At 44.1% G+C, this 12,451-nt stretch overlaps 1 protein-coding gene across 10 annotated transcripts in view; it reads left to right on the top strand.

Annotated features, from left to right (window-relative positions):
- DCAKD (dephospho-CoA kinase domain containing) overlaps positions 1-11,765 on the top strand; it is a 30,563-nt gene extending 18,798 nt beyond the window's left edge. For all 10 annotated transcript variants that reach the window (XM_074224355.1, XM_074224351.1, XM_074224356.1 and 7 more), the window contains 2 exons: positions 2,979-3,066; positions 6,256-11,765. In XM_074224355.1, coding sequence (XP_074080456.1) covers positions 2,979-3,066; positions 6,256-6,532 — 365 coding nt within the window. In that variant the 3' untranslated portion in view covers positions 6,533-11,765. The remainder of the gene's footprint in view (positions 1-2,978; positions 3,067-6,255) is intronic.
- The last annotated feature ends 686 nt before the right edge of the window (positions 11,766-12,451 follow it).

Here is a 12,451-nt window from a genome sequence, read left to right as displayed (position 1 = left end):
TTTCAGTTAAGGTTTTCTGGAGGAAATGAGTTTTCAACTGGAGCTAAAACAAAGGGTAAGGGATGAAGGAATTCTCAGAGATGGTCCAACTAGGGGACACTAGCCTAACGAAAAGTTTTCAAATAAGAGTGAGGTAGACATATGGAGTCATACACAATAAGATGATTTGCTGCTAAAAATCACTAACACTTTAGAAGAAATTTAAGTTTTCAAAATGTGTCTTTTGATCCCCTTGGTCCTATAGAAAAGATACCTTATCTCCATTTTGGAAATGAGGAAACTGAGATTCAGAGAGGTTCCCACTCATCCAAGCTACACAATTAGTTCATTTTGGAGGCAAGTTTTACATCCAGGTATTTCATGATTCCAGGTCCACTCTTCTGGGCTGCCTCTCTTCTAAGATTGGAAATAAAGGAAGAAGAAAGTAGTTTGAAAAGGTTAGAGAGTAGGAGTCATTTAACTAATGCTTTGATTAGCAATCTTTCAAAAAAATTACACCAAAGTTCTCACATCTCAAAGGGATGAAGTATGGCAACAGCAATAGTGGAAAGTAGTTCTCATTCTCAGATACATACACCATAGCTGTCACTCTCAGAACAAATGCATTTTGAACTCCCCCACCCCCTTTCCCCCAACTCCTGAAGGGTAATCTTTAAAATTTCCCTTGTGGAAGTGGCCATAACTACTAAGAGAAGCATTATATTTAGAACATTCGATTGGGAAGCAGGACTTCTCTAGCCTATTTCTGAGTTTTCAAGTAGTGTTTGTAGCCAAGATCTTTCCCTTTTTACTTTGCATGTTTCTCCTTTACAAAGCCAAGAGACATTCCTTCTTTCCTCAGCTTGCTTTTTCTTTCTCTGAGACCTTTGCTGACAGTGTAAAGGCATCCAGTGACTGGGACTTGGGTTCAGACTGGACCATGAGCTAGGTTTTCTCTCTGCTAGCCTGACTTGTGTTTATTCTTTCTCTCCCTCTGGTTCAGCCCTCCCCTCCCCTGCCCTTTCTAGATGCTAGTGTCTTTGTGCTCCTTAGCCCCTTGGCTCCAGGAATGGAACCCTCTGCCTTTCATTTGTGCCCTTTGCATTCCCTCCCAGGCCAGTTACAAGTACATCTGTAGGGCTTGAAGGCGGCATTGTAGCTTCCCTTCTGAGATTACTCATTGGATAATGTCACCCGCTCTGAAACATTCTCTCTGCTCACCCCCCACCCCACCCTGCCTCACTTAAATAAAAGCCAGAAAGCTCTTTTCAGCTCGATAAGGTGAAAAATGGGGACGACAGCTGTGGCTTCCACAGTCCCAGTTTTCCCCTGATGAGTATAACAAATACAACTGTCAAAGTTGGTATAATCAAACGTCAGATAAGATCACCAGCTGTTGGGGGAGGTCTCTGTGTAGGCAGAAGAATGTCTTAATAGAGTCAGGATAGTTTGTAGAGCTTATCAAGCAGGAGGAATGTGACAGCTGAATGGACCTTTACTGGTGAACCAAAGCACTGGCCACAGGCTCCCATGAGGAGCCTAGAGGAAAGGACAGATCAAGGGAGAGGAGGAGATGGGAGTGGGGAGGCAAAGAGAGATAAGAGGTTTTAAAAGGAGCTTGTGTTGGCTCTGGCCCTGAGGTGGGTTAGCAGTGCTGCCAGCCTCTTTCTCTGTTCCCTTCATGCAGTCTGGTCTTTGTTGCTCTAGAGAGCCCCATGTGTTTTTCTGGCTTCTCAGTCAGTAAAGCTAGGCAACTGGGAACCAGGTGGTCTGAGTTTTCTCCCTGGCTGACTGATCTTGAGTGTCAACCCCCCTATGAGTCAAAGAGGGCATAATCCTGGAGCATTTGTGCATAATTCCTTGTATTTGAAACCCATTTTATAGATTCTTAAGCATTTTCTAGGAGGTAGCTAGGTGGTGCAATTGATGACACTGTTTGCCTCACCTTCTTCATCTGTAAAATGAGCTGGAGAAGGAAATGGCAACCATACTAAGAAAATCTCAGATAGGATCACAGAGTTGAATACATCTGAAAACAACTGGACACACTAGCATTTACATTTAACTTTTTTTTCATTTTATCTTCATAAGATTCATTTGAGTCAGTCAGTACAGGTATTATTCCCATTTTGCACAAGAGAGATTGGGAGATTAAAAGCCTGGTACTAATGTTGCCATCCGTTTTGCCCTCATTCAGTCCTGTTGGATACCAAGAAAATTTCTATTCTCTACTGAGTTTCATTTTTTGACTCCAGTCAGTTTTTTTCACGGATTTGATTAGGTCACGAGGGGACTAGATAACTGCAGCCACCCCCACAGGAATAGAATTTCAATGCCTTGTCCCACTGATTGTTTAAGGAGGGTCACATTCAAATATGGAGGATATCATGATCCAAACTTTTTAGAGAGAACATCCAGCGTGGGGTCTTCCAAAGCCCTGGGTTCAAAGGATCCCACGTATTTTTGTCTCTTTGGAAGAACTGTGGCCTTGTTTAGAGCTATCAGCTTGGACACCTTGGGCAAATAAATACATCTTTCCCCTCAAACACTGGTCTCTGTAGCCACAAGTCCCAGTTTTCTATTTTTGATTGTAGTTCTTTCTTCCTTCCAGTGCCTTTGCACTTGTCTCTTGTATATCATTGCTCTCTTCTCTTCCTTCTGTGCCAACCCACCCGCCATCTTAAAAAAACCCCAAACCTTTAGTAGTTCCCTGCTGCCTGCTGAATAAAATCTAATCTCCATAACCTAGCATTCAGTGTTCTCCACATCTGGCTCCATACAGCTTTATCTTTTTCCTTTCATTAATCTTTTATCAATGAAACCAACCATTCTCTAAAACAAGACCCCAAGGCCTTGCCATTTTCCTAGGTCAAAATCTAACTCATCAGCTGAGTCACCATACTTTTCTTGTCATTTGGCTGAAAATAGGGTATCTAGAACAGGAAAGGATGATGACTAGCTCTTCTTACTCTTTTGGGTGTTTTCCTTCTTCTCTCCAGGCTACCGATATGTGATCTTGGATATCCCCTTGTTGTTTGAAACTAAAACAATGTTACGATTCATGAAGCATACGGTGGTGGTATATTGGTGAGTTGGGGCTCTGGAATGAAGAAATGCCCATTGATCTTGGGATAAAGAGAGATTCCCTCAGATAGTAGTGGGACATTTGTCTGTGCAATAGACTTTACTGTTCTTTCTTTGTCAAGAAGAGAGGTTAAGGGCGGCCAGGTGGCACAGTGGATAGAGCACCAGCCCTGGAGTCAGGAGTACCTGAGTTCAAATCCGGCCTCAGACACTTAATAATTACCTAGCTGTGTGGCCTTGGGCAAGCCACTTAACCCTGTTTGCCTTGTAAAAAAAACAAAAACCTAAAAAAAAAGAGAGAGGTTAAGGCTTCAGTGAACTGACCCCAGAATATTGACCAGTCTGATTTTATATAATTGAGCCTGGGGATGGAGTTTGCTCCACTCTTCTGGGTTTTTTGTCATTGACTCTCAAGGATAATGGTACATGGGGAGAGCTCCCCCATCTGGCTCTTACAGGCAAAGAGGCAGTTAAGACTGTAGTATTGCTGTCATTAATAATAGCTTTTCATGTTCAAACAGATTGTTTTCATGTCCATTTTCATTTCATCCTTCCAACATAAGGTAGGACAAGGATAATTATACCCATGTTGCCAGTGAGGAAGCAGAATTATGGACAGACAGATATTTAGTGATTTGTCCAAGATCACAGAGTGGTTGAGCTCCTATACACTGGGGAACTATGAGAGTAGCAGTGAGAAAGTATTCTACGTTGTCCCCTAGGGAGTAGTGGGACAAGGCAAATAAAAATTCACATTTGGCAAATGGAGGAGGATCAGACTGTCAAGGAAAAATGAGACACAGTCCCTGGTGATCCAGTGAGCAAGAACAGGGCTGTCTTCTGCTCAGATGCTTGCTGGATACCTCTCTCAATCATTTGGGAGGGACTTAGTTCTTCAGGTATTTTGGATTCATGGTGATCACCAGGAGAGGATATATAGGAGGCAATATTAGAAAGAAGTGTTTGGTATTCTACCTTATTATTCGTAATATCCAAGACTAACCTACTTTGTGATTCTTTGCCCTCTATTGTCTTAAAGAGTGCCCTATTTTTATCACAGGAAGTGATTATACTTGGGATATGGTCAAGTCATCCAAATTATTACAAAACTGAATGAAATCTCATCTTTAGCTTATCAGTTCCCTGTCACTATAAAAATGAGCCAGGTTTCAAATTCCTAGGCCTCCAATTGACTTGCTTCCTTCTCTGTGAAATGGGTATGTTAACACTCATGGTAACTCACAGTGTTGTTGTTAGCAAAATACTTTGTAAACTGTAAAGCATGATATAAATGTGAACTGATATTATTAATGCAGAGCCAACCCACCCTAGCAGGAACTGACCCCATGACATTAACCTTATTAGCTGTGTTCTACAGAGAAATGCCAGTAAGAGATGAAATAATTGGGGAGTGCACTGTGTGGGTGAAAAGAGTTTGTGATATATGTCTAATCTACTTATTCCTCCCTTAGTTATCTTGCTAAATTCCCCAGAAGGATATGACCAAAATCTTCCCATTTTTTAAAAGGAGAAATTGAGGTTTGGTGGAAGAATCCAGGAAACCCAGAGGCTGATTTATAACAAAAATGGCAAAAATCAACTTTTAAGTCCAAATTTCTTTAAAAACTACTACTACCAGGGGCGGCTAGGTGGCGTAGTGGATAAAGCACCGGCCTTGGAGTCAGGAGTACCTGGGTTCAAATCTAATCTCAGACACTTAATAATTACCTAGCTGTGTGGTCTTGGGCAAGCCACTTAACCCCATTTGCCTTGCAAAAACCTAAAAAAAAAAACCTACTACTACCTTCTGCCATTTTACCTTTTTTTTTTAATCAGCCATGGTTGCCCACTGATCTAATAGGTATTAGAATAACAGCATTTCTAGGGTTCTGTGCAACCTGCCAACTTCTTTTGCATTTGGGGAAAATAAAAGAAGACACTTGGTGGGAGGAGGGGAGAGTTCTAGGCCTAAAATGGAACTACAGTAGCTCATTCCTTCTCTAGACTGAATTAGCTTCTTTACAACTTCATAACTCTTCTCAAGAGAGGAATGGTACCTCAGGCATAATAGGGAATGCACTGAATAAGGAGTCATGGGACCTTGACAGTAAATTCTAGATGTGAGGAGGATCTTTGAATTTCTAGCAGGAGAACCATTGGAACAGTTAGGTAGCCCTTCATTATAGTAATTAGTAGACCTCCAAGAACTGAGGTCATTTGAAATTTGTTCCATCACTTAGTGTAGTACATTGGACTCAGATGGTTTTTGATAAATAATAGTTTAATGTTGACCAAATAACCTATAAGTTCTCTCAAAATTGCATTACTCCCCAAATATATGTAGCCCTTTACTTAAGGAATTAGCCATACTGACCACATTCTCAGCATAGCTTGGTTGTTTTGTGTAACATTCTAGATGGGGGCAGCAGGCCCTGGGAGGACTTGGGACTGATCATTCAAAGGAGGGGAAGCTTCATGATGGCCCTAGGAAGCTATTCAGAATGCAGCCAGCAGCTCTAGGTCTCAGGGGAGCTAACTGAAAGGGCTTAACTGGTGGAGACAGCCCTTTAAGTAAAGGTCACACTGACTTGGCCAGAAACCCTAAGGGGAGAGGAGGAGAGAGAGCTAATGTCATCAAGTTGGATTGCTGTTATGAAGGGTTAAGTTGAAATTCTGGGCTACAGGGTCATGGCACGACCGACATTTTGTGTACTTGGAGTTCATTCCAAGACAGACTCTTTTTCAAAGGCACTTTAAAGAATTAAAGAAAGAGGACAAGATGGGGTGGGTAGGTGGCGCAGTGGATAAAGCACCCGCCTTGGAGTCAGGAGTACCTGGGTTCAAATCCGGTCTCAGACACTTAATAATTACCTAGCTGTGTGGCCTTGGGCAAGCCACTTAACCCCATTTGCCTTGCAAAAACCTTAAAAAAAAAAAAGAGGACAAGAGATAGAAATGGAAGTTGTTTTCATATCCACAATTCATTTTAAATTTTGCTGGAAGCAAGGAATTGTGGGTAGAACTATAGTAAAACTGGATCCAGAGTATCTGAGTGAGAGGGTCCCAGTATGTACTGAAAAGCTTTTCTTTGTGCCTTTCTCCTAAGATAAAATGCCTGGTGGGTGGATATGGGGTGAGGGCCTCCTTCCTATTTGAGCACTGCTCCCTTTCCCTTTCTCTTCTTCTTACCAGTGACCCCCAGACTCAGCTGTCACGGCTGATGCAGAGGAATAGACTGACTCAAGAGGAGGCTGAGGAACGGATTGCAGCCCAGCTGCCCCTGGAAGAGAAGTGCCAACTGGCTCGGCATATCTTGGACAACTCAGGGGAGTGGGAAGTCACTCGCCGACAGACCCTCCACCTGCATTCCCAGCTAGAGGATTCTCTGGACTTTTTACCATTGAGGCTTGGCCTATTTGCTGGCTTTGTTTGTATCATATACCTATTCTCTCGACATTTCCTGCCTTAATGAGGCCCCCAGCCCATTAAACACCTACCTTCGGGGCTGACAGCCCAGCCTAATGAGGCTGATTCCAAGCAACAAGGTCTTGAACACTGCCCAGGAGAAGACAATGTTCTATTCTATCCCTCCCTTTCACAGACACTGAGGTTTTTCCTTCTGTTCAGAAAGTCTGTTGGACTGAAAGGTTGGGGAAAAGGTTGGCATTATTGTCACAAAAGAGAATCTTTGGAGGAGGCACTGCCCACCCATTGGTTAGGAACCAATTTACTAATATCTTAATATCTCTTTTTCCTTACTCTGACCCAGTGACTTATTTGTGTGCCATAGGGCAGGAGATTGACATAATACACATCTTTAAAGAAAGCTTCCTCTCTTTTTCTCCCTTCATCTGCATTCTAAGTGGCTCCTATGGAGCTTTGGGTACTTGTAGCTCCCTAGTACAACATGTTGTTCCTTGCTAGGAGCTCAATAAATGTCCATAGATGAACATTCTGGTTCTTAGAGAATGTGTTTGACTTGTGCCCTCTATTCAGAGCCCTAGTGGGTAGGTGTGCATGCTTATGTGTTTTGACTTACCTAAAGATAATCTTTTCTGTAAGGCTATTGATCTGGACCATGCATTCAGTTTTGAATGGTACTCTCATTCCTGATGGTGCCTCCAGTGGAAGGATGAACCATCCCCCCACTGACATGTCTCCAGAGTGTTCTTTCCCCACTTTCTTCCCCTGTGAGATTAGTACAGCTTTATAAGAGGAATCTAACTCCTAGTTTGGCATTTCCTGCCTGACTGGGATTGAGAGGAGATGCCTACCTCCCTGGTACCCAGGGCAGCTTGCTGCTTGTGTTGCCCTAGTTATGTCACTGCCTTAGAGTGACAGCAACATTTGAACCAAATGACAAGCTCAGATTTCTGGATTTGCTTCATCACCACCAAATGGGGACAGTCTGTGTCCAGCTTTGGAACTGGAAGCTGAAAATGGATCTATTTTCCCCCAGCCTTCCTCCCCCAACTCTCTAATTCTGACTTCATTGTAGCCTCTCCACTTGGCTGAAGCAGATATCCCACCCTAAGCCCACAAGCAACTCACCTCTGAACCCCTTCCACTTTTTTGTGTTCTTTGCCTCACCTCCCTCCTACCCCTAAGGTATGTATTGCAATTAAAAAAAAAAGTTTTCCTTCAGAACCTAAGCAGACTTGCCAGTGATGTGTTCAACCTGCAGCAGGAGCATCCTATTAAGCTTAGAAATAATTATGATAAATGCTAATAGTGCAGTGGTCACATTTTGTGCCCCTTCCCTCATAGTTTCATGTGCTTCAGAGACATCAGCTCATTAATGCTCAGAGAACCCCCCAAGGGAAAGAGGTTCTTCTGGTTCACTGGCTGAGGAGGGATAGGCAAGGAGGAATTATTGTCCCTGTGGCAAATGGAGATGGCATTACTATGGGTAGTCACATGTTTCCAGGTCACCAAAGCAAGGAGAAGAAGAAACTTGGGGAGTTCCTTCTAGAGATAAGAACTCCCCGGTGCCCAGGGCTCTGAAGTGGGTGGGGGGGAGAGGAAGAGATAATTGGTTAGCCTTTGCTCTTACCCTACCCCTCTTAAGTGGTAGACCGTGGCCATTTGGCCTTTAGGGCTTCTCTGATTCTTCTTCCTGTGGCATCCATATACCTTGTCCCCTGGGGTACAATATAGGAACCTCAAACCTAGCCACTAAATAGCCAGGAAACTCCTGATTGATTAGAGTGCAGGGCTATAGCCGGCTCCTTCTGGAAGGGAGGACTTGGGCCATCCAGAAAACAATTGGAAACTTGTGGTACCCACTCTAAAATGGATCTAGGAAATAGATTTCAGAAGCCCAGAGCTACCAGGTAATGTCCCTTTTTCAGCAGTAGGTGGCAGCAACATCTTGAAATAATTTTTAGTCTTTAGGGGACAGCTGAGAGAGATGCTGTCTATATGGATGCCAACTTTTACAGATTCTTGCTGTTACTGCTGCTGCTGTTACCTGATATTTCTCTCTACTGCTTCTCCCCATCCTGGATTTGAAAATAGGTCTCTTTTCCTTTGACAGGTTGGTGAAACTTAACTTGGAATAGTATTTTGAAATGCATAAAATAAATAGGATTACTTTATAGGGAACTAATTAAAATAATTACCAAAATATTTTTTAAAAACAAATTCATGTACCCCAATTTAAGAACATTTGCTGAAGAGTAAGAGCAGATTCAAAAGGAATTTAAAAAAAAGAGGGACAAGAGAACGTATGAATTTCCTAGTCTCAGAGTTTTCATATAATTACTAGGCTTCTGGCATCTTTATTCCTTCAGGAAGAAGTAGGGACTTCAGACCTGGGGTCTGCCTGCCCATTTACTTAGATTACCCAGCAGGTATTTAAGAACATACTCCAAGGTCATGAGTTATTTTCCCTTTTAAAAATAGGCACAGAGACAAGAGAAACTGCAAAGGTTGTAATCCCAGAAACAATGAATGGGTCCAATCCATTCTACAAACATTCAACTTAACTTCTTAATATCTTACTATATGAAAGGAATATAAAGATCAAGAATGACATAGTCCCTTCCCTTAAGGAACTTATTGTGTAAAACAGGTATTGACATCCTACCTTATGCTTGCAAGAAAGGCCAGGAGCCATCTAGATAAGGTACGTAAATGAAAATTTGGGGATGGATGGATCCAGCCAGTCAGCCCAACTTCTTGTGTCAGTAGTATCATGGAAAGAGATGTTGGGGAAAATACCAGAATCAACCTTCCATAAAGTCATCCTCTGATTAAGAAGTATACCCTGAAATATTCCTAATGCCCCTGTATTTTACATATTAGGGATCTATAGATGACCTAAGAATCATCATCATATTTTTGACCCCTATCTGGGGAATGAATTTCATTTGTTTATTGCCTATTTTGTGTAGAAATATTTCTGATTCTCCTAAAATTATTTTCTTCAAAATCTGAGGAGGTGCAGATAGTAAGCATCTAAGTTTTTGTATGATAAAGATTGTTAGTGGACTTCTAGTCTCTTAGTAGGAAATGGAAGGGAAGGCAAAGTTGAGAAAGAGTGTTGCATGATAGGGAAAGTAACAGAGAAGGCTTTCACCAGAATGTGAGGTGAAGATGGGATTGGAACCTGTGTGAGAGCAGGGTCACTCAAATCTTGGAGAAGACAAACCTAAGAAAAGACTGAAGCATAGGTCAGGGTTTGTGACAGATGGGAAGGCAAGTTGCTAAACTGCTTTATTTAGTGACCTCAAATTCCTATCCCCACCCCACGATAACTCTGGAGATTTGAAAAGAAGTCTCATTCTCATCCTTTGGCTCAGTCACAGCTAGTTTAGGAAAGTCTCCTTTCCTTTGCCTTCTATGGCATCCCACCCCTACTCCCCCTCCTTCCACTTCCTTCACTCACATTCCAATACAATTTTCAGCTAACCGGCACGTCAATAGAACAAACCAGGCGACCAGATTGCTGGCCAATTACAGGAAATCATTCTGCTCCACAGCTCCTTTGAGAGCTCTGAAAGGCATGGGGAGGAATCGGGAGCCCACTCTTAAATTCCCTATGTTCCTCACAACCAAGCACATAGCTTGTGTCTGTGAATATGCGTTAGAGGGGTGACTACAAGGACTGATTTGGGAGAGGGGATTATTGCAGGGGATTATCACCTGATTCTCTCTGAACAGTGTGGGAGTAGAGTAGGAGAGTGGAAAAGCTGCTGGCCAACAGCTCTAAATCTGACTGCCTCTTTATTATCCAATCAATAAGGAACCCACTCATTATATGGGAAAAGGGACCAGGAGCTGAGAAGTGAAGTGGTAGATCCAAGGGGGACTAGGACAGAGGTTAGGTCTGGGGGGTGGGGAGAAGGAAGTCCTCCAAAAAAGAAATAATTCAAGTTCATGGGGCTTGGGATGTGGCAGAGCATCCCCTTGTATAAAGAAATATGCTAGGTAGGCATTGAGATAAATAGAGATGAGAAGTCTGGAATGGAAGCAAAGTCAAACTATTGCAGGGCCAGGGCTTTTTGAGGATAAAATACTGTCAGTCTGGGAAAAAAAACAGAAGACTGGAGCATATGTGGTGTAGTGAATAGAGAATTAAATTTGGAGTTCAGATCCTGAATCAACCTAAGTGTTCACAGAAAAATGTTTATTAACTGACTTCTCTCCATCTGTGTTACTGATCTTTAGCAAGCCACTTTGCCTCTGGGTCTCAGTTTATTTATCTATAAAATGGTCATGGTGGTGGTAAATACAAAGGTCTCTTCCAGCTTGACATCCATGATCCATCCTCAAGGCAAACCCTCTGTCCTCTTTCTATCTTTACTATATATATATATATATATATATCCATCATTCTCTCTTGTTTTTCTTTCTCACATTGTCTTTGCCTCTCTCTTGTATTTCTTTTTGATAGTCTCTGTTGCTGTATTTCTGTCTCTCTCCTTTGACACTGTGTCTCTTCTTTTTCTTTTTTTCTTTTCTTTTATTTTTTTTGCAAAACAGTGGGGTTAAATGGCTTGCCCATGGCCACACAGCTAGGTAATTATTGTCTGAGGCCAAATTTGAACTCAGGTACTTCTGACTCCAGGGCTGATGCTGTATCCACTGCACCACCTAGTCGCCCCCTTTCTTCTTTAAGTTCATTGTTTTCACTTCTGATCTATCATTCATCATATATGGATATATATCTATATATATATTTGGCATTTCTGTATCAGCTTCCCCTGCTCTTCAGGCCTCTCTTATTTCTTCTCAGGTGGAGGAGGCATGGTTGCCACAGGTTCACCTGTGGTCACTGACTCCCCTACCACACAGATCCCAAGCTGGGTTGATGCCAACCCTCTGAAAGGCCAGATTGTCAGAGACTGGGTGCTGGGACAGCTGGCTTTCTCTCCTAGTTTAGCCTACCTGGGGAGACCTACCTTTTTTCCCCATTTGGGTAGGGTCAGAGGAGAGGTGCCTTTGTACCACCCCTTTGGTGTCCCCTCTTATCCCAAACCTGAGTCCTATCTGCAGCCCAAGTCATGGTCACATCCTTTCTTGCCACTCACACATCCCCCAGGAGCTTGAAGCCTGCTCTTTGACTGGGGAGAAGTAAGGAGGAAAAAGAATCTCATTGCCCTGGTCCTCCTAGTCCTCCTGATTCTCCTCCTGGTCCTCTTGATCCTCCCCCTGGTGGTGCTGGTCTGCTGGTCCTCCTCCTGGCCCCTTGGTCCCCCCAGTCCTCCTCCTCCTGGCCCCCCTGGTCCTCTTGGCCCCCCGATCCTCCTGGTCCCCCGATCCTCCTGGTCCCCCGATCCTCCTGTCCCCCCGGTCCTCCTCCTGGTCCCCCGGTCATCCTCCTGGTCCCCCGGTCCTCCTCCTGGTCCCCCCATCCTCCTGTCCCCCCGGTCCTCCTCCTGGTCCCCCGGTCCTCCTCCTGCCTAGCGCAGCGCGGCGGTGCGGGCCGAGGCAGAATGCAGAGGAGCTGTCCGTCCCATCGATCGGGCCCCCGGGGAGCCGGCCCGCAGCCCGCCCCGCCGCTCCCTTCCCCTCCACTACATCACTCGCTTTTAATTGAAGTTTGTTTGAGCAGCTCGCTGAGCAGGCAGAGGCAGAAACCAAATATTTAGCTGCTGCAAATTGGCAGCTCCAGATCAATTACCCACCCAGTGTCAGCGCCCCGCGCCCGCCCTCCTCCCGCCCTCTCAGGGTGGAAGGGGAGCAGAATGCCAAGCAGAGGCCCCCTCCTCCTTCGACGGCCCCCCCATCCTGGCCGGGCCGCCCCTCCCTCCGCCCCCAAGCGGGCTGCTTCGGTCGCCTCCATTCCCGGACACGTTTCTCATCAGACCCAGCCATACATCATCCGGGCCCAGGAGGGGAATAGATTTTCAATGGGAAAAGTTCTCGACGAGGGTCCTAGTTG

The sequence above is a fragment of the Macrotis lagotis genome, chromosome 2 (assembly GCF_037893015.1).
Source record: "Macrotis lagotis isolate mMagLag1 chromosome 2, bilby.v1.9.chrom.fasta, whole genome shotgun sequence".
Classification (NCBI taxonomy): Eukaryota; Metazoa; Chordata; class Mammalia; order Peramelemorphia; family Peramelidae; genus Macrotis; species Macrotis lagotis.
This window is presented reverse-complemented; position numbering and strand designations above follow the sequence as displayed.